Source organism: Gymnoscopelus microlampas (assembly GCF_963454915.1).
Source record: "Gymnoscopelus microlampas genome assembly, chromosome: 17".
Taxonomy (NCBI): Eukaryota; Metazoa; Chordata; class Actinopteri; order Myctophiformes; family Myctophidae; genus Gymnoscopelus; species Gymnoscopelus microlampas.
The window spans coordinates 27,180,670-27,203,723 of record NC_139954.1 but is presented as its reverse complement, the minus strand read 5'-3'; the positions used below and the strand labels follow the sequence as shown (position 1 = coordinate 27,203,723).

The following is a 23,054-nucleotide window of genomic DNA, read 5'->3' as shown; positions in this document are numbered from 1 at the left end:
TCCATTTTGCAGTACTTTATACTTCCACTCCACTACATCTCTGAGGCAAATATTGTATTTTTTACTCCTATTTGACAGCTTAGTTATTTAGCAGATTTTCATTATTATTACAAAACATACCTGTGCATTAACCAATTACTCCAGCTACTCGAAAATAGACGATCTACAAGCTCACTGTCACGCGTCACAGTGCGATGTGTTGTGAGCTTGCTATTTTTGAAAGATTTCAAACTCATTTTGAAAACTAGCATAACTGCATAACTTTGAGAACTTTTACTTTGGGTGGGCTACTTTATGTATATTTTTTATGCCAATATATTTGACCTTTTACTCAAGTAAATTTAGAATACAGGACTTTTGCTTGTAACTTGCTACAGTACTTGTACTTAAAGCCTCAATATGTAACTTTTTTTGAATGAGTAAAATTACATTTTGTCCAATCTGTATGGTAGAGTATGTTAATACAATATAACTTATACAATTGGGGTGGTTGTATTTTGTCTCCCTGCTCTTCTATTGAGACATTTAGACGGTGTCAAAGGTCATGACACAGGATCTGACACAAATTTTGACCTGATGGTCAAGATAAAACGTATCCCCCGAGCAAGCAGGCCCGGCTCTATTAGCTCAATAGTACATACACTGTGAAAAACTTAGGTTGGGGTGCTTCATAATACACAATAAAAACAATAAATAAATAACAATAGCTGGAGAGGATATATGTTATCCCTGCTTCTGGTCATTAAATGAAATATGCATTTCCTTTTTGGACATGTAGACATCTGATATTTATGTTTGATAATGTCACAATTCAACAATTTAGTTAAACATGTATGTTAATGACATTAACCCTGGCGTCCGTATTTGGGCAAATCTTTCAAATATTAAAATATGTCTTAAAAAAAATCTAAAACGTTCTATATTTTAAATGGGAAACAGCCAATATACAAGCTCACAAAGTGTTGCAATGCAACATGTGCGCTTGCAGATCAGCTATCTCCGCTAGTTGTTGTAGATGAAGCTTAAGTGGTCAATAAAATACCCCCCCCCCCTCTGTTTTACAAATGCAACCTTGTCATGCTTATCAGTGTGTTTATTGCTGTGTCCATTAAGACTGAAGCTTTGGCTTTCTGCCATGTTGTAGGGGAATCTGGGAAAACCTGGATCTGACGGTGTGCAGGGAGAGCCTGGTATTGGAGGATCCAGGGTGAGTGCATCTTTTATCATCGCCCATCCTTTATACTGTGTTTGACAGACGGCTCATTGCAGCCGGTGAACGTGTGTCCTCCGTTGCCAAAATATAAATCACAGTCCTCTGCTGTCGTAGGCTTCTTTTGTAAATGCTTATATTGGCCGCTTTAGTTGCATGACTAAATGTTTTGACTGGACCTTGATGGCTGAATTACGCAGACTATATATTTTGGGATAATTTTCCATTTTTAGCCCTCCTCTATTTGACAAGATTTGTTGAGTAAAGATGTCTGGTTCTAATTCTTCAGGGCCCCCCTGGACCAATTGGTACACCTGGAACCAGAGGAGAGGACGGGAACCCTGGACCAAGGGTGAGTGTACCTGTCAGGACCATTTCTTCTGTGACTCCCTTCCCCCAGTATACATTAGTTTTAAGATAATAAAACTAATGTATACTGCTTTGAAAGCTTGTGAAGTTCTGTCATGCCAAGTTGACCCAGCCCTTTTGTGTTAGCCAACTTTCTAGAGAGGTTGGCCTTCAGAATATTGGCCTCCTGACCAAGGACATTCCTCTGGATCGTAGAGTATATCTCAGTTTGAATTAAGTTAATTCAACCGTCATGTTTTGATTGAGATGTGTCCACACGAACATCATACAGTCAGAAGAAAACAGCAATATGTCTGGAAGGAAACAAAGCAAGTATGCAATCCATATTAAGGTGTGACCATCTCTTGGTGTGGTTTATACTAGCTGATAAAAAGGCCTTCTGTTGATGGCAAATTGATGGAAGACACTTATCTCTGAGGGTCACTTAACCATCAATAAAACATTTTCTAAAATCAGATCAAATTGTATTTTCCAGGGCCCTGGAGGACTCCAAGGTTCTAATGGAGATAAGGGCAGAAGAGGAAGTCTCGGTCGCAAGGTACAGTGCCATACAGAAAATATGATTGACATGGCTGTAAAAAAAAAAAGAGGGGAAAAAAATAACTTTGTGTCAGTTAGAACACATCAGCTCCTACGCCTTGAACTCTCACATTACTGGACACACACCCAGTCTGTTTGAGCAAACATGAAAGAACCCTTAAAAAAAACAGCCATGCTGCTTCTCACAGCCACTTCAAATAAAAGCATGTGAGCTCAATTAAGCCTGTGGAAATTCACTCAATATCCTGTAGAAATACATACTGTATATAAATGTATTTTTTCCCCCTAAAACTTCTCTGTGACGGCCTCAATCTCGTTTAACCCTGACTGCTCTCTTTGAATCTTTTTCTGTGTATCTCTGTCTTTTATCTGCACTCTCTGTCTCTGTCTCTATGCTGTCTGCTTAAGTCTAAATGATTCCCCTTTATCTTTGCAGGGAGAGCCTGGTGACCCAGGACCTAAAGGTGTTGTGGGACCCCTCGGCCCCCGTGGGGAGTCTGTAAGAACACTTTCTCATCCCCTCTGTACACCACAACAGTAAAATCACAGCCTTTTCCCTCCCCCCGCATAAATAAGTCGGACATATGCAAATAATCATGTTGTCTTTGAAACAGCCATTAATTCCTTCTCCATACTATTAAATAGATGAATTTATAGGGTCATTGTAGTCATTTTGGGCATTGTAAAAGAGAATGCTCTTGGCAGTAGAACTTAGGATCAACTCCAGACGCTAGCCTGTGCGTCATGGATGGTTTTAAGTAGGATTTATGTCTCTGTGTCTTCTGGCCCCAAGAATATATCTATGGTGTGTTTTTAATCAGGGAAATGGCATTTTCCCTGTGGATTTCCCTGCATCAAACTTTCTGCCTTTTATCAGTTGCTTCTGTTACACTGCAGAGTCCCAAAATACATGTGACGTTTGACTGTATTTGCGGTCAATTGATCTTTTATGTGCATTCCGTTATCTACATCGTTGACAGCTGATACTAGGGTCACCATGATATATGGTGACAAACAGGCGTAAATAGTTTATACGGTTGAACTAAATTTAGTTCTTGCTAGGAAAAGATACATGTACAGTAATAAATATTTAGAATATATTATGTATTAACCAGTTGAATGTTTTCTTGTAGGGTGAAGACGGCAGAGATGGGTTTGGCACCGCTGGACCCAAGGGCAGGAGGGTCAGTGAAATATTACCTTGTCATATCCAACCTACAAATCCCATATCAAGTTTAAACAGTATTGTCTGAAATATTCCACACTAACAGATTAAGTGACAGATCAGGAAGTCACAGAACTGCTCTTCTCCACTCACTGCATGCCCTTCCCCTCCAATTTTCACAAACACATTTAGTGTTTGAGAAAACTGTTGGGATTTATAAGACATTTGTAGAATCATATCTCAGGACTTAATGGGTTAAGTGGTTAAACTCTGTCACAATCAGAGTCAAGTACAGTATGCGGTTCATTACAAGGAATTTGCTTTGGCATCTGGTGTATAAACCCCACCCAATCATGGATAAACCAATGACGATACACTAATTACGCTTGTTTGTGTCACAGGGTGATGAAGGCTTCCCAGGCTTCCCAGGACCTAAGGTAACATTGTCAGAACTGTCGAGCCATGAAAACAATGGTTTCACATTACAGAGAACTCAGGTTTCAATGTAATGTTCACACCACTTCATTCTCCTGTTCTGTGCTCGGTCTTTGATCAGGGAGCAGCTGGTGACGGCGGGACGAGTGGCGGTCCTGGACCCAGAGGAAACCGTGGACAGAGGGTGAGCATGGAACCCCTGCTCAGATCAGCGGGTCTCTCCTATTTGCACTGTTAGATGATCGGGTTCAAATGCAAATGTCCATTTTGCAGTGCACATAGAAAACATGCAATAGAACCACAGGATTTCACTTTAATTTTATAATGGAAGTCAATGAGAATCTGATCAGACTGAAACCAAATTTCAGCCATTTACACATCATAAGTATGTCATGGATGAAGGACAACACAGGCTGGCCACATGAAGTCCAAGATCCACATTGGAGACATGCCATTCCTGAGATCCACATGATTCTCTTTTGTAGATAAATCCTGGCTGAGTGCATACAGTATACGTGTTACTATGGCAGTGTAGAATACTAAATGGTTGCGTGCACTGACAGACTAAGATCGTATTTTTACTGTCACTTTTAAGGGAATTGAGTGATCCTTTGAAGTGAAGAAACCAAAATAAACAATCATAAACCATAATCACATAACTTAATTATCTGGTTAATTCCCCCCAGGGCGTTTCAGGGAATATCGGAACACCAGGGCAGAAGGGAGAGGTCGGATATGCTGGATCCTTTGTGAGTAATTAAACTTTCTTCCATTTGTTTACAAGCTGTGGAAAATCCATATAAATTAAACAAAAGCCTCCATAACAGTTAATGGAGTGGGGGTTGTACAAATGTTATATGCGGGGCGCTGCACACTAAACTTTTTAGTGTTAATATAACTCTGAGAATATATAAACGGAACCAAATGAACCCATAAGGGGCCATTTGGTTTGATCTGCACTCTCAGAGTTAAATTAGCACTCAGGATTTCACAGTGTTACTTTGACCCTGTGATTTATTTTGGACTATGGTGGCTACCACATTTTATTGTATCGTGTATTACTGTAAGTTCCATGGTCGTTGACTGTAAGTTCCATGGTTGTTTAAACAATTTCACACAAATAGTTGTCACATAGGAAGCCAAGGAAGTTGGAGTTCTGTCCAGTTGTTAATACAACTGTTCTGTGTTCTCACAGGGGGAGAAGGGCCCTCGAGGACCTGGTGTTGTGGTATGTACACTATATGTGTTATACTGTATGTATTATGTATACTGTGCTGTAAAATCACCAAAACCGATATCTAGGATCTGTTGTCGACTTGGTTCAAATGTGTTTTCCGTTGCCTCTTTTTCCCCAGCAATGTGACCTGGTCAAGAAGATCAGAGATAACTGTCGTGAGTATAATGACATAATTTGATAGCTATTTAATAATACTTTAATATCATAATTTGACTGATGCACAGTATAATGTGATGATTTGATAACTAAATAACTTTAGTATAATAATTTGACTGATGCACATTGTCCAGTCTGACAATATGTATAACAAAGAGACTCCTCTAAATACTTTTCCCCCCCTTTTCTTCTCCAGCTTGCTGCTATGGTGAGTAACAATGGGATCATAAGCATCTAACGTTTTAGGACTGTTGTAGGATTATTGGTGTAAAATCATGTACTCCACAGTTACACAATTATTAAATGAGAAGTACTGACCTGTCAACCAGGTGTCAAACATTCCAATTCATTTACACCAGCTCTAGTTGATAATAGTCTAAACACCTAAATAAAATCATTGAAACCACTGATCATGAATGATGATCTAGTAAAACCATGTGTACCATTACTCCATAATACTACAATATTAAGTGTGTTTTTTTGTGTGGTCAGGCCAGCAGGAGTGTCCTCTGTTCCCAACGGAGCTGGCCTTTGCCCTGGACGCATCCGACGGCGTGGCTCGCCCAGCCTTCAACAACATGCGCGACACAGTGCTGCGTCTGGTTGGGAACATAACCATCTCTGAGAGCAACTGTCCAAGAGGAGCACGAGTGGCTCTGACCCTCTACAACAACGAGGTGACCACTGAGATCCGCTTTGCCGACGCGTTGAAGAGACGTGCCCTGGTACAGCGCATCGAGGGCCTGCAGACCCTGCAAACCCGCAAGCAGCGCAGCCTGGAAACCGCTATGAACTTTGTGGCTCAGAACACTTTCAAGAGGGTCCGCAGTGGTTTCCTCATGAGGAAGGTGGCCATCTTTTTCGTCAACGGACCAGTTAGAGATGCGCAGCCTGTGAGTGCTGCAGCACTCCGCCTTTACGACGCTGGAATAGCATCTGTGTTCCTGGTCAACCGTGACGACAGAGCCCTCACCAGAGCACTGCAGGTGAACTCACACTTATAGCACAGTACAGTACCTGTACACCTCCTGACATCAAAGAACCACATGCACTCGGGTGTCGTAGCGGTAAAGTACGTGTCCACCACCACAGTCTAGACTCTAGGGGTTCGAAGCCACTGCGGTGCGTCAAGTTTGGCCAAGTGTCTATACGAACACAATTGGTTGTGTTCGGGGGAAGAATGTCAGCTGTTTCTCAGCTGGTATTGCATGCCAAACATTTTTTGATCCATTGACACAGTTAACCATATGGCTCCAGTTACACAGGGTGGGAGGTATGAGAATACTGTATATTTCATAATGTTGTTGACAAGTTGCAGCCCTGCGTTTTCAACACATTTTGTTCTCTTTGCATCAGATTAACAACACAGCCCTGGCTCAGGTGATTGTCCTGCCCAGTCCTGGAAGTGCTCAATACAACACAGTCATCCAGAAGATTATGAACTGCCATGTGTGCCTTGGTAATACTACAGTATACATACATAATTATACATGTACTAATAGGTAATACTACAGTATATGTACTAATAGGTAATACTACAGTATACATATTCTATATGCACTAATAATGGCCTCATACTAATGCTGCCAAACCAAAGGATATAGTTTGACCCTTTTATTAACAATATGTCTCCAGAGTATGACACACACTGCATGGAGCACGCTGTCTGATGTCTATGACCCATGTTGCATGTAGCATGCTGTTTGATGTCTCTGGAGTATGACGCTGCATGGACTATGCTGTCTGACATCTTTATAGTATGACACTGCATGTAGCATGCTGTCTGAAGTCTCTAGAGTATGACGCTGCATGGACTATGCTGTCTGACATCTTTATAGTATGACACTGCATGTAGCATGCTGTCTGAAGTCTCTAGAGTATGACGCTGCATGGACTATGCTGTTTGACATCTTTATAGTATGACACTGCATGTAGCATGCTGTCTGAAGTCTCTAGATTATGACACAGCATGTAGCATGCTGTCTGACGTCTCTAGAGTATGACGTTGCATGAAGCGCAGCACAATGTCTGACGTCTCTAGAGAATGCCATTGCATGGAGCATGCTGTCTGAAGTCTCTAGAGCAGTGGTTCTCAAAATTGGGACCCCTCAGTTTGATGTGTATTGATTAGACCATGGACCCCCATAACTGAGAGAGCGTACACATCCATTTGGTTCCTAACTCTCAGTTTATCTGGGGACCCCCTGGAACTCCCCCAAAGACCCCTTTGGGTCCCCACTTTGAGAATCACAGCTCTAGAGAGTATGATACACGTTGCATAGATGCATAGATAGTTGCATGCTGGCTGACCACAATACCCCCATTGTTGCCTAATTGGAAGCACATTGCCTTTTTACAGCAGTGAAAGTTGCTCTTAGTCCAGAAATAACTATCCAAACAAATCCATTCAGACAATAGAAATCATAACAAGACAAAACCTCTGAGCCAACTTCTCCTCCTCAGACGTCTGCTCGCCTGACCAAGTGTGCGACTACGTTCCGCCACTTTCCAGTCGAGACAGGAGGTCCTTCACCACGGACGTGGACATCGACATGGCCTTCGTCATGGACAGTTCAGAGTCTACTTACCCCACCGTCTTCACCGAGATGAAGCGCTACGTGGCACACATCGTAGAGCAGCTGGAGGTGGCCTCGGACCCCACGTTGTCCGTTCACCACGCCAGAGTGGCAGTGGTCCAGCAGGCTCCCTACGAGTTCCTCCGGAACAACAGCGGCTCTCCCATCCGTGTGGACATCGGCCTGGCGGATCACCGCTCCTCCCAGGACATCATCAACTTCCTGGTGGAGAAGACACCGCAGCTGGAGGGCGGCAGGGCGCTGGCGGCGGCCATCGAGCAGACGGTGGAGCAGGTGTTCGAGAGGGCACCGCTGCAAAGAGACCGCAAGGTCCTGATGTTGTTTGTGACTGGCGGCGTGGCCGATGATGAGGAGCAGCTGATACGCGTGGCCACCGAGGTCAAGTGTAAGGGCTACTTCCTGGTCATCCTGGGTGTGGGCGAGAAGCTTACCCCCAGGGACACTCGCGTGTTGTCACGCATGGCCAGCGAACCATCCGACGTATTCTTCAAGAGACTGGAAAGCATTTCGTACTTCTACGACAAACACATCCAGAACTTTGGTCGACTGCTGCCAAAGTATATTAGCAGTGAGTGCAAGATATTATTAATAATAACAACAACAACAATGCATTTTATTTACTACATAAGAAATCTCAAACAGCAAGTAATTGTTCTCAACTCAATGTCTCTCTCTCCTGACTGAATGGCAACAATGTCCAATCCGGTGCGCCATCTACTTCAAATAACTTTATTGACATTGTCAATCAGTCCTACCTGACAACAGGGTCTAAATGTCTCAATGGAAGAGTAGGGAGATCACCTCCAACCACTGCAGATGTATTGTATGTATTAACTTACCCTACCATAAAGATTGGTGTTTTCATTTAAATTATGTCTTTGGTTAAAATAATGTTTTACTCATTTAAAAGTCCCGGATTGTAGTATTATTTTAAAAGCAGACATAGCCTAAATATGGCCAAGGAGACTAATATGTAATATGAGTTGGGACAAGTAGAGTACAGTAAATCTATAATGTCCCAAAGGGACAGTTGAGTTAAAGGTCACTTTAAAAGAGTTCCTTCTGGTCATCAAGAATGCCGTACCAGAGACAAGGTGCAGCTGATCCTACTGTTTATTTATTATCAATGCACCCTCATTGCTATAGTGTGTGTGTTTGTTCAGTAACAAGGGTCTCCCTGTCTCTCCAGCTCATTTTTAGGTTGGGATACCAATTATATCCAATCAAGAGAGAGAACTCATACAGGAGAAACAAGTGAAATTGAAAGTGATTTATCAAATTGAAGCTGATAAATGGGTACAAATTGGATGAAATTGGCAACCCACGGGAAAAGTATTTTCTGTTTATTAAAGAGCTGGAGAGACGAGGAGACCCCCGTTACTGAACACACACTCTATAGCAATGACTACTATCAGAATATAGCTCTCTCACTTTTTCACACTCCCATAAAAACATTTTGTTTTAACCAAAAACACATCACTTACACAACCTTTAATTACAATTCCATGTTGGACAAATTCTCCTGTGTATCCCCTGAATAAAAGACCATAATACCCAGGAGCATAATGCCATTACAGCTGCAGGTCTCTGTCAGTAAGAACCCTTGTCCTGTCCTTGTGTTTGCAGTTGAGAATGCGTTCTACATGTCCCCTGATGTCTCCAAAAACTGCAAGTGGTTCCAGAATGATCAGCCATTGAAAAACCCCTTTAAATCCTCACCCCCTGAGGAGTAAGTGCTTTGATCATCTTTCACGTAATTTAATCAGTCCTTCTCGCTATGTTTTTATTCACTAATTCTTGTAAATCTTCACAGGAAAGATCACAAACACCATGAAGACCACCAGACAGTCCATGAAAGAAAGCACAAAGGTAAAGTTGGAAATATAAGTATTAGACTGAACTCTGCTGTTCTATTGAAACCTGCTGTGTATTAAATACCTCTTGCTTTTGCTCCATTCAGAGTCCCATTCGGACGAGCTCCACGTCACTAACGTCACCTCTAGCGGCCTGAAGCTGCACTGGTCTAGTCCAGATCCTAAGGTCATGGCTTACTTTGAGGTGGTAGTGACACGGCTGCGTGACCACGCCCTGGTTCTGAAGACCAACGTAACAGGGACCGAGCTGTCGGTGGACAACCTGGAGAGCAGCCAGACGTACCATGCCGTGGTCACGGCCCACACCGTCCAGGGTCACGTTGTCTCCACGCACAAGGGTGTCATCACCACCAGTAAGACTCTCAACATGATTACTCGGATAAACGTTAAAGGAGTGCTTCCAGACAGTAAAGATTACAACCTCACGATAGAAACGTCTCAAATCCAAACTGGAGGGCTGTGTTTTATGTCACACACATGTTGTTGGCTCAAGTCAGCCCTTTGCCAGTGGTGGAAGAAGTAAAAGCACCAATACCACTATGTAAAATACTAAGTTACAAGTAAAAGGCCTGTATAAAATGTTTTACTTGAGTAAAAATAGTGGCATCAAAATAAGTACTCTCATTTTTCAAAATGTGTGAAACCTTTTCCAGAATAGCAGATCTATAAGCTCACAATCATTGCATCGCCACGTGTTGTGAGCTTGATCGTCTATTTTCGAATAGCTTATGTGGTGAATGTATGTTTTGCATTAATAATCTAAATGATACTTGACAAAATATTGTAGTGCAGTAAAAAGTACAATATTTGCCTCTGAGATGCAGTGGAGTATCAAAACATTTAAATACTCAATACTGCTTATTGGTTATTTTTGATTAGTTCTCTAATGGTAATGGTTTTGTGCAGTGGTTCTCAACTTTTTCTGGATTAGGGCCACTTGAAAATCTTGGAAGTGTTCGCGGCCCACCCATTAAGTGGTCAGATGGGTGGGCCGTGCATTTTCAGAGCATGTTATTTTAATGATCAATCAATCGATTGTGTTCTGGGCTGGCTTGGCTCAATATACTTTTAAGTTCCTATTTATTACAATGAAAACTCATTGTTCAAGGTTTTAAAGAAAACATACCATGCTGTTTTTTTTTTACATATATATTTTATATTAATGTCATATTATCAATAAAATCATAGTGTTTTGCCAATTAATTGGGGGCCCACTTTAAATATCCCCATGACCCAGCCCATGCCCCGGCCCACAGGTTGAGAACCAGTGGTTTAGTGTTCTTGAGGTCGGGTGGCATGCTGAGACATTCAACTAAGAGAGTGTGTGCTTCCATCAATGGCCGATTTGCTGAGCTCGACCTGAATGTGACTGTAAAGAATTTGAATGCATTAGATATGGACTTTGTTCAAATAACTCCATGCTTGCTTCACTCTGGCAGAAGCAGCAAATCGCAGCCCCCCCACCCAAGTTACACATGTGGTATCCACACCTCCCGTAGACAACCCACAAACTGGTGAGTAACCCTGTGTGCGTGTGTGTGCGTGTGTGTGCGTGCGTGCGTGCGTGCATGTGTGCGAGCGCCAACCCACATCTCATCTTAAGTTATGACCCAGCTCTTTGAAATGTTCTGCAAGGAAAATGACCTCTGACCTTTCAATCAGAGGAATCCTGACCCTGACAACAAAGAATCATGGGAAATTAAATGTTGAAATAAGAGGGATATTCTTTTCTTTCCACATCTGGCGTTGTCCTGCTCTGTTAATGATCTCCATAGTATTGTGTTGTGCTAGTTTTCATTGGCAGCGTTTGCTACCCGATAAAAGCTGTCACATATGGCTCAACGGTGCCGAAAAAAAATATTTCACAGTAAAACAGCAGTATTTTAACTTTACTACTGCAAAAATGTGTTCTTAATCAACCGATTACGGCTCGCCAACAAAATACTCGATTGACTTTTAATGTAGATAAAATCTCCTCTCAGCTGTGTTCTTTTTGCAGCCGAGATATTTTGAAGAAGTTGGAACTGTCTCTTAGTGTTGTGACCAGTCAAACCACTAACCTTACTGGCTGGAGTCATTTTGGACTAAATGCATCTCTGCTGCGGTGGAAAATATATCCATCCACCGATACAGATTTATAGTGGACGTGTCGGCCCCTCCTGCATGGCAGAAACACAAGGTGCAGCATTACTGAGGCATGACATCACCACAGAGAGGTTTGAAACAGGGCCTGTCGTTCAGTAGTAGTTTAGACAAGAACTGATCTCTTGTTCCACGAAAAGTACGTCAGTGCCATGCATAAATATAATGTATTATTATTTTTCATACCAGCGCTAGATAATTTACACGAATGTTCCAAGGCTCAAAGGTATTGAAGGATCATGCGTCAGGAATGTGTGTGCCTGTGGTTTTGCTCCTGTAGTCAAGGCCAGGATGGTCTTCATAGACTTGCTTAGAGTCAGTTGTGAGGTCTTTCTGAGGTCTGTCTGGACTGGAATTAGGATTGGTACAATGTGTGACCACACAGCCTTGATGTATCTGAGATCTCTAAAATAAACTAACGTTGATTAACTGTGGGGATAACTAATGTGGTATTAACACCTGACCTTACAGACATTACAGGTCCTAGATCACTTAGTTAACTAACACACATTAACTGTAGTGAGAACTAATTTATATTCACTGGTATTAATCTCTACTTTATCTCTTTCTTCCCACCTCAATCGTCTTAATACACCTCACAATGCTAATAACAAATAGATTAAACCCTCTGTAGAATGTGATTGTGCCATATTGAATGCTATTTTATTTCCTATAGCAGTGAACTACTGTAGATCTCTCTTAGCACTTGTAATCTTCTAATATAATTTAAGCCACTGCAAGCGACTGCTCACAGTAACAACACTTCTTCTTCACAAACATAATCTTCACTCTCTCTCTCTCTGTCTGTCGTCCATCTTGTTTTTTTGTTTGTTTTGTTTTGTTGTTGCATGTTATAGTTAACGAGCTTGCAGACTCATCATGCTCACTTGACTATGACCCTGGAATGCCGTGCAAAGACTATCAGGCTAGGTGGTTCTTTGACAAAAAGAATGGAATCTGTACCCAGTTCTGGTACGGTGGGTGTGGAGGGAATGACAATAGGTTCGAGACCGAGGCGGTGTGCCTGAAACAGTGCATGAGGACAGGTAAGGCTGGCTGTCTAAGGAACTGCCTGGTGTGAGATCATCACAACGTAAAACATTAGTATTTGATTACTAAAATGTCTGTCAATCCATTAACCACTTTCAACCTGACCTACCTATTTTGGGCATTACATAATAACTGGGGGGATTTTGGTTTATTTTAATATATTTATTTACATAAAAAAGGCTTAAGTGATAAATCAGTTATTTGATTAATCGTTTCAACCCTACGTGTAGGGTCAATTCAAAGCTGAATACAAATCACATTGTTCTGTGAGTAATTATTATTGATAGGAAAGTGAACAAATATCTGATGATCATTTACACTTCTGCTACTTACATATGGCATTTATTTATTTAATTTTTGGGGGAGTTTTCATCTCTGTAAATGATGATTGTATATCAATGTGTCAACATTAAACATTGATATGAGTGACAAGCCGTGGATATAGACCACACATTAAGACTGTACTGAGGTGCAGATGACACATGGTGGAAAATATATGCATCTGTGCCCACATTCCTTTGTCATTCTCTTGAAAATGTAACTGATACGGTACAGTACTGTGACTCCTAACCAGCTGGGGAAGGGTTTTTCTTTAGAGTTGAATACAAATAAATGAGTGTTTTAATGTTTCCACAGTGGCTGTCGAGCCTCAGCAGAAATCACAGCAGATGGAACAGGTTGAGATCCTTCCAGCACCTGGTGAGTCCTGCTCCACCCAACACGCGCCTCTGGATCTATTTGTGGTCCCATAAGCCTGATCCGGTTACGTTTCCTTCCGTTCAAACTACCTCTGCTGAACATATGACCCGCTTTGATCTGCATGCATGCATGCGTATGTAATGCAAATGTCTAGCCAACATAAAGGAGAAAGCATTTCCTCTCCCAGTCTCTTTTTCAAAGAAGCGACTCAATGTGATTTGAATCGTAACCTCCTGCCCAGATCTATGGAATTTCATCTGATATGAAGTTTCCACTACACTGGGTATACTAGTTGAATAATTACATTTTCCTATAATTCTTTCCAGTCACAAAATAAATAAATAAATAAACAAGACTGGTTATGTTTGATGGTGGCCATGAATACCATCCAACTGCTCCACAACGATCCATGGAACAAATGAAACTCTAGCCATGGAAAAAAAGTTCTACTTTAGTAATTCTGATGAGCTGGCCAAGTCACAACCATAGAAGACATGAATGGAAGCCTTGTTTCACTGCTTCTTTTTTTTTCTGGCAGCACATTGTTTTTCTTTGTGAAAACCAAGCTCTATTCGTCCGTGGATTGTCAATCTCACAGTAAATTAGCAGTTAGAGGCTTAAACAATGTGCAAGTTCAACTAAATGTGCTGTAGGCCAATAGGTGCATTTGTGGTGAAAACCATCCAGTGTGACCTCTCTGTTAACTAGCCATCATGCTACTGTATTGCGCTATCCAATGGTGCTATAATATTCAAACTTTAGTTCTCTGTCTGTTTGCAGACATAAACATGAAATTCAAAACAACATTGAGATGAAAAAAAAATACAGAAAGAGGTAGTTGCCCAAATGTCAATATGTGATGATTTTGGGGTGAGAATGCATTGAAAATGCATCTTAACTCAGAATAAAACAAAGGTGTTTTGTCATTAATTGTGCTCTTTGTTCTGTGTCTTACAGCAGCCTCTACAGCAGTGGACCTCTGCCAGCTTCCTAAAGACGAGGGCTCGTGTGCCAAATTCGTGCTAAAGTGGCATTACGATGCCCTCAGCAAGAGTTGCACGCGCTTCTGGTATGGAGGCTGCGGAGGAAACCTGAACCGCTTCAGCACATATGACGAGTGTGAGAAGGCCTGTGGAAAACCAGGTATGAGCCCAGTGTGGTTTATCAAGTACAAGAGATGAGATGAGACTTGATAACGAAGCATAACATCCAAAGCAACTAAAACTTGCTGTAATAAACTGTACTTTAAATCACAAAAGGAGGGATCAAGGGCTAACCAAATATTAAATACTAAATATTGAATATTTAATCAACTCCACAAACCAGTTAAAACTATGAAAATAATGCAGACATCATGTGAATACTGGCTCAAAAACTAATGCTGCTTTAATTTGCCTTCCATACAGCACCTGTCCAACAAGGAGTTATCGCTGCAATAAGAACATAGGAGGACATTAACAAGGTGGCCGACGTATTCCTCTATTCAGGGGATTGTGAGGAAGATCAACAGGCCATAGAGATTCAATGCCAAAACAAAAGTGGATGCACTGGATTCCACCAAACTTCTTGAAGTAGTCTTTTTTTCTCACAAACAGAAAGAAAAGCAACACAATTTGCTGCATGATTTGTTTAAACCTACTGGTGCTACATAGTTTTTGTTATTTTGCTCAGATGGAGTTGTGGAGTACATCCAGTTTTGTAAAGTAAACAATGTTTTTTGGAACGACTACAGCCTATGAATCCTTCATGTTTGTTAAATGCAGTTTTATTATTAATTCAAGAAACACGTATATATATGAATATCTTGGACAGAGATTATCGATAAATCATTATTTGCAGGAATGTCAATATGCAACACAGTAACCTTTTTACAATCCACACTCACACGACAGCGACCCTTGATTTGATACTGATTCAAAATCAGTTTGTTCACTATGGAATCTCCCCCTCGCAATGTTAAAGACTCCTAAAGTCACCAAGTCAACGGCCACGTTTACACAAGTCCAATATGGTGTGTTTTAAAGACAGTGACCAATTGCAAAGGCGGAAAGAGAATTCATATACCACAAATGCACTTCTGGAACCGCTGCCTCAAACACACATGTTCCAGTTATTGAGAAAGGGAATGTACTTGTCAAGCTGTTTTTTGTTATTTTTTGTTTAGTTTTTGTTTTACTTAAAGTTGTGTTTCATCTGGGGAAGGGGGAAATAAAAATGAATTAGACTTTCTAATAAACTCGAGCAATGGATTATTTTTTCCTGATGGTTCTTTGAATCACAGAACGACGTCCCTTTGAAGGTGGAACATATGGACGACTGAATACAAGTAAAAATGAATTGCAGAGGGAGGACCGGAGATGAGCTCCCAGCAGGTTCTGGAGAATATCTGATTGACTGTGACTAAATCTACAGCATAACACTGTGTGTGTGTGTGTGTGTGTGTGTGTGTGTGTGTGTGTGTGTGTGTGTGTGTGTGTGTGTGTGTGCTGTCTCTTTGTCAGTCCATGTGACTTCACATGTGTGTACTGTACATGAATGTGCAACTCGTTCTCACTTCCAAGGCGTCAGATTTTGCCGCTCTGTCAGTAGCTCTGAAACGTCAAGTTTTTACATGACGGGACGCCATGGCGATGTTGCATGTTAACAAAACTATGCCTAAACCTAACCCTAACCTCACAAACATATGCCTAAACGTAACCCTAATCCTGACCCTAACCTTACAAAAATATGCCTAAACATAACCTTAATCCTAACCCTAACCTCACAAAAACTATGCGGAGAGAGAAAAAAAAAGCATACCCAGTATTACCCACGGTGGGATTCGAACACAGGAGGTTGAGGTTACTAGTCAAGCACTGCTACCAGGTAACCATGGAGGCAGCAGTCCAATCTCCCGTTTCGAGTAGTATTTGAAGCTCCAACGCGTGCCTTTTAGTTTTTGTTGTCCTATAGTGACGCATTAGGGAGTGAAAATGACAGAGCGGCAATAACTGATGCGATGCGATGTGTTGGCATGTACATCAGTGTATGTACATGTGATTGTGTTTGAGGGTACATGTGTGTGTACAGTATGTGCGCATGCGTGCATCAGTTGATGTGTATTGTAAGTGTAAAAGTATGCAAATGTAACTACCTGTAATAGTGGGCAATTATTGAGTTCAAGAGCAATTCTGAGTTTCGGCAAAATAACTACATGTGTGTAGTGTTTCTCAACGGGGGGGGCGGGGGGGGGGGGGGGGTGCAGCACCCCAGGGTGCGTACAGAGAAGTTGGGAGCCAATGGAAGCAATGTTTTTTTAAGGGTGCTGCTGAGGTGCAGTGAGGGGGGGGGGGGCAGTTTTATATATTGAATTGCACATTTTTTCATTAACTCTTCTGATTATGTCCCACCCTAGCTGACTGTTTTCAGAAAAAACATGTGACGTATAGTATCAAATGATGACCATCATGGTCAGTATCATGGTCAGTATCATGTCACAGGGCTGTGACAGGGCCTGACATCCCTGTGACAGGGGCTGTGACAGGGCCTGACATCCCTATTACAGGGCCTGTCACAGCCCTGTCAAAGCCTTAATTAGACTTCTCAGCGAGGCACGGACATTTCCAGAGGACCAGGCTAAGCTAATGCTACACAACCAAAGAGGGTATGACGGTCATGGTATTGAGTAGGCTGTAGTGCACACAGGATTATGGAATATATCCTTACATTGCAATTAAGGAAAGCAGCTCCATCTGTAGGCTGTCACTAGTCTACTTGTTAATGTTTACTGACTCAGCATTGTGCGCGACTTGACTATGCATTTTGAAAGTCAGATAGACCACCCAATAACAGTTCCGTCAATAAAAACAACACATACGTCTCGTTATATTTTAGTCATCAAAGAGCTAGTACAACACTATATGACAGCAATAGAGAAACAGCCCAAATCGTTTTAGTACACAGCATAAAACACAATGATAACAATAGAGCAAGAGCTTGAAATACATTTGTAGCCTTCAACACAAGCAGCAGCTCAGCAAAGAAAAAAGAAGGTTCCTATCCTGAGAGAGAGAGTGAGAGAGAGAGAAAAGAAAGAAAGAATAATTGCCATGGCCCATGAGGAATAGGTCTACGTAGACAGGTTTTGCCACCAAGCCAGTCATGAACCAATACAGCTACCCTGTTACAACACACAACCTTCAACATCAGCCACAACACAACAGACACACTGTAGATCCACATCAGCATTCAATTCCAGAGCCAGAAACAGTCACTGAACATGTTTCATCGCCACCCAGTCATTGGGTCCCAAAATTACAGCAATAGTACAACAGCTTGAATCACATTAGTACTGTACACAGCATACAACACAAGCAGCAGCATCAAAGACAAAAAAATAAGGTTCCTACCTTGAGCCTTCTTCTACCTTGCGCCGTCTCCAGTCATCTCTCGATCCTCCATACATCTGTCTAGCTCGCCAGTACTTTCCTCCCCTGCTGGGATCTCCCGGTGTCAATGGCACCAACCAGCCTCATTCTCCCGGCTGCCATCTTCTCACTCACCCTTGGTAGCCCCCCATACAGATGCTTGTCGGCAACATGTTCATCCTGGTTGATGTTAAGTACTGCACACAGAATTGTTGTGTAATACAGTGGCCACTGGCCACTGGCCAGGGACTTCTGAAGGGCAGGCTGCTGGGCCAGCATTCACAGTTGTATAGGAGAACAAACTCTACAGTCGATGAGAAGTCGCTGAGCTTGATATTTCAGTGCATTGCCTCCTGTTCTGTCCTGCTGGGACTACATAGTCCAGGACAATAATGAAAAGAAGGGGCAAGGGGGCGAAGCTGTCCCGCTGCCAGGATGTTAAACTCCTCACTGTTGCTGTCTGGGGTCATCAGCATGGCTCTTGTACCCTTGGGCTCCTATGGCCCATAGTCGGTTGCGAGGGACACGTACCATAAGCCTTGAGTATAAGAAAGAAAGAAAGATTGAAATGAGGAGCCACATACAATATATGTATACTGTCCCCTGTCACAGCAACTCCTTCAACACCAGCCCCAACACAACATACTGTATCCAACATACAGTACACAGCCTAGTATTCCAGAGCCAGGTACAGTTACTGAACATGATTCATTGCCACCAAGTCAATGGGGCCGCTGTAAAGTTAGTTTTATATTGAATAGTTGACAGATATTCAATCACAGAGCTACTTAGGAACCATCAACAAAGTACTCAACATTATGTGTTCATTGAAATTAGTATTAGTATTTAGTCATTAGTATTTTCAAGTGGTGTTCTACCTTGGTACGCTGTATACGCAGCGTGGCCTGCAGATTTTTTTCGTCGCCACGTATACATCCAAAAACAGTTCGAAACGGCGTATCTGATACGTTGATACGCATCTGATACGCACCCAGGAGGGGCGCAGCACAAACAGCAAGAATGCGGTCCTTCTGACTAGTCTGACTCTGAGTTGAAGGCTTATGTGTATTGTTCTTGAGGTGTTAATTAATGGCTACTGGCGAAGGAATTCACACATTTCTGCCATTCACTTCATTGAACGTAAGTCAGTGAATTGATAGCCTCGATCTCCGTTTAGTTTTGCTAAAAAATAAAAGCCTGGAGGAGCGCGTCGGTGTACCCGGTATGGGAAGTGTTTCATTTCTCCAACCAACCAGAGTGCAGTGGGCGTCGCTCGTAATGTTGTGTTAACGGGGCGGGGGTTGACGGACAGATCGGTGAACCAAATAGAGGATATGCGTGTGACATCATCATCAAACCCGGAAGTTATGCAGGAATGCCTACTAAGTGTCAAAAAAATACTTTCTGGCCTTGACAGCCCATGCATCCAAACAGAAAAGTCATATCTGATTGCATTAAACAACATTAAACAATGTTAAACTCACTTTGCATGTTGCTTTGCCACTCGCTTTGCCACTCGATGTGCCATTCGCTTTAATGCGCATATCCTCTATTGCGCATCAGCACAGCAACATATTGAATCTTCAATACAGTTTGTGTCTTCAATGCCAAGTTAATACTCTTCTGTAATAGATACAGGAATGCTCGCTGTTAACACTGCTATTATATCTGATGAGCCTAACCAGCATTTATTTATAACAATCCTTACACTATTCTATGGTAACTTTGCATTGAAAATGCATCTAAGGCTAAAAGCAGCTCCAAAGTGGTTGAGTTACAGGGTGATTAACAGTAGAAAATCAGTACAAAGCATATTGTAAGTGTACTCAGTGTTACTGTGAAACTGGGCCTGAGTGGGCCTGGCCGAGTTTGTGCGGGGCCGAAACGCGCGCGCATTTTTTTGTTACATTAATTAATTATATGCGTGTGCGTGCCGTGCGTGTGGAAGGAACTAGGGGGGGAATAGTTATAGTATACCCTCTAAAAATCTAGAACACACCACTGCTGTGGCGACAACCTGCATTCACGAGTGTCTACCCAGGGAATGTCTGACAATAACACCATTTGTGACTCTCAATTATTTGATTTGCTTCTTCTTCTTTTTTCTTGTTGAGAAATACATACTGCCTAAGAAAAGTACTTTGTTTTAATTGAACAAAGTCTGTAGGCTACTTTTCAATTCTAGCAAGCAAAGATAATTCAGTTAAATGAGACAAAATAAGTCATAAAATAAGACAAAAAATCATTACACAATTAAAGTCAATGGAACAGTAGATCTGTGATTTATATTATGTTAGATACCTGTAACTTTGTTAAACAGGATATATGTGCTGTTACAAAATCATAATAATAAAATAATATGAATCAATGAATCAATGTATTAATTTATTATATTTTATTATCTTTTTTAAGGCCTATTTATTGATTGGCACATGTGAGTGTGGGTTCTATTACTTTTCTTCCATTGAAAAAAAATGTAAGGTAAAGGACCTGGATATTGAATAGGGGTAGGCTACTGGCCCAAAAAAGTTGAGAGACACTGAAATACATGAATGAATGAATGGAAATGTATTAATTAATTAACCAATCAATCAATGAATTAATTAATTATGAATAAACACATCCACAAGGAATTTGGGCAAAATGCTTGCATGTTAATTTTAATGTTTTTGCTAGGACTGGAGCAGTTTGTTTTGGAATGACTGGACCACCCTGCGTGTGGAGAAAGGACTTAGGAGATTAACCCAGAAATATCTCCTCATGCATTATTTTGCTCAGGATTGATAATAGAGGGGAAAACAACCAACTCTCCAGATTGCTTATCATTGTCACGGTAACCTGTATCAACATTCTTTTTTAATTAACAGAAATAGAGGCATGCATCAACACCACAGATCGGGACAATTATTTCCAGTTTGCAGCACACAAATCTGTCATCCATATAAACCAGGTCTGATGGGGCTGTATCTCCGCCTTTGAACTCTCTGTGCAATTAAACAATGGATACCTTTGAACTGGCTCAGCATCATGTCTACATGTAAAAACAACGGTGCTGTGTGCGTGTAACACTATTTATTGTTATTTGAATGCTATGGGCCAGGTGGGACTGTTGAGCCTCCAGGAAATGACTTCACACGCTCTTTGGGATACAGGTTCACCAGATGAAACCTCCTGGGTTCACAGTCTCACATGAGCACAGGAACTGGAATTAAGTTGCTGCTCATTAGTGGTGCATGCGATTGTCTGTGTGTCCTTTTGTCTCTCTCTTGACCTTTCTTCCACTCACTCTGTATGGCCCTGCTGTCTTTTCATTTCACTTGTCTCTCTCACACACACACACACACACACACACACACACACACACACACACACACACACACACACACACACACACACACACACAGGGAGGGGGGCAGAGCAGGAATTTGTACTCTTGGACATAATTCTCTGAATAGAGAATAGGCTGCACAGCATTCAGCTAATGTTCCAGACAGATGTGTAAAGGATTCTGACAGCTGTATACGACACGCCAATGAGTGGAACTGCTTGTATTTGTTCTGCATGCACACGCACACAAACACCATTTGACACATACGTACTCTTGCATGCATGTGGTGTCCAAACGCCCCAGGTTGCAGTTGAACACGTACACTTTACCTCCTGGCAGGCCGCTCTGTGTGTTTGTAAATCTGTCGCAAATCAGATCAGCCGTGCCTGTCCTCATTACAACCCATTCCACTGCAATGCACTCTGTCTAAACTGATTTATACTGTGTTACCAGTCATACTGCAAATAACCAACACATGTTGACTGTGTCATTGTCAGCTCTAACTCAAAACCCTGAGGAAGACTTCACTGTCGAAATGTTGGCTTCCTTTTAAATAAACTTTTGCATCGTGGCTAAGAGCTGTGAGGCCTCATCCTTTGTCAATACTGTTACCTGCCGTGGCCAGCACCTCATCAACACAGGTGTGCGCTTATTCCTCTGTGTTTGATTGTCAGCTCTAGAAACACACCTGAACATGTAGGATATATTATATGATATAAAAACATATTTATTTTATGTATGTATGTATGTATGTATGTATGTATGTATGTATGTATGTATGTATGTATGTATGTATGTATGTATGTATGTATGTATGTATGTATGTATGTATGTATGTATGTATGTATGTATGTATGTATGTATGTATGGACGGACGGACGGATTATTTATTTATTTATTACTTCATTCATTCATTCATTTTATTTGTTTGTTTGTTTGTCTGTTTGTTTGTTTACGGACAGTGCACATTAATCCATGAGCTCATTTTCATCTGTGGTGCCTGGGCAGGTTCTTAAAATCATTGGCCTATACTGTTACTGCAATACATTTCAACAAGCACTACAGTACAACACAACACCACAATAACATTACATTTGCTTCCTTTTCTCTTCAGAGTTTTCCCATTTTGCCCTCTTTTACATTTTACAATCCTCTCAAGACAGCCAGCAATGTGGACTATCTCTCTGTCATTTTCAGTTAAATGAATGTACATTGATTGTCACCCTCTATTGAATTGGTTACAGGTTGTTGCATGCTCTATTCCTTGGCTCATCATACTGCAGAGAGCTCAAATTCTATTAAAGCAATTTAGTTTAATTGCAAGCCAATTAATTACACATTGCATGATGAATTGTATCTCAATTTAAATATGGAGGAAGGCTGAGAAACATCTTAAATGGAATGTAAATGGAATGAGTGGCATTTTCAGCCCTGTCTGTCTTTTATAATTTTAATTTACAGTCAGGGATTAGTAACGGTTTGCATAGTTTAAAGATTTGAAAGACATTAATGATTTACAGTACCTCATTTTCTTCTACAGGCTTCTGCTGTCCCTTGTGAATAAACAATCTGTTGGTCATGTCTATATACTTTGACCTGAGTAGCCCAGGGCTCTATTACTTTAGTTCTGCTAGTGCTAGTATTCCCCTCTACACCAAAACTGGCTGAAAATAGCCAATCTGCAAGCTTATAGATCTCTGTTCATCCCAGAACATAATAGAGCTTGAAAAAATGTCACACAGTCATCTCAGACCTTAACTGACCAAGTAATTACATTTTAATTTGCACACAGATTATTAACATCAACATTTAGATAAATATACAGCATCTCCTATCTGTAGCCCTT

At 41.4% G+C, this 23,054-nt stretch overlaps 1 protein-coding gene across 1 annotated transcript in view; it reads left to right on the top strand.

Moving 5' to 3' along the window:
- Positions 1-15,710, top strand: part of col6a3 (collagen, type VI, alpha 3) — a 99,698-nt gene extending 83,988 nt beyond the window's left edge. Inside the window, exons 25-46 of the mRNA XM_084085304.1 lie at positions 1,145-1,207; positions 1,500-1,562; positions 2,055-2,117; positions 2,556-2,618; positions 3,253-3,303; positions 3,686-3,721; positions 3,841-3,903; positions 4,406-4,468; positions 4,915-4,947; positions 5,075-5,111; positions 5,309-5,320; positions 5,605-6,098; positions 6,469-6,571; positions 7,576-8,277; positions 9,336-9,438; positions 9,523-9,578; positions 9,670-9,936; positions 11,023-11,097; positions 12,583-12,771; positions 13,412-13,474; positions 14,432-14,617; positions 14,881-15,710. Coding sequence (XP_083941430.1) covers positions 1,145-1,207; positions 1,500-1,562; positions 2,055-2,117; positions 2,556-2,618; positions 3,253-3,303; positions 3,686-3,721; positions 3,841-3,903; positions 4,406-4,468; positions 4,915-4,947; positions 5,075-5,111; positions 5,309-5,320; positions 5,605-6,098; positions 6,469-6,571; positions 7,576-8,277; positions 9,336-9,438; positions 9,523-9,578; positions 9,670-9,936; positions 11,023-11,097; positions 12,583-12,771; positions 13,412-13,474; positions 14,432-14,617; positions 14,881-14,921 — 2,826 coding nt within the window. The 3' untranslated portion in view covers positions 14,922-15,710. The remainder of the gene's footprint in view (positions 1-1,144; positions 1,208-1,499; positions 1,563-2,054; positions 2,118-2,555; positions 2,619-3,252; positions 3,304-3,685; positions 3,722-3,840; positions 3,904-4,405; positions 4,469-4,914; positions 4,948-5,074; positions 5,112-5,308; positions 5,321-5,604; positions 6,099-6,468; positions 6,572-7,575; positions 8,278-9,335; positions 9,439-9,522; positions 9,579-9,669; positions 9,937-11,022; positions 11,098-12,582; positions 12,772-13,411; positions 13,475-14,431; positions 14,618-14,880) is intronic.
- Positions 15,711-23,054: the final 7,344 nt, after the last annotated feature.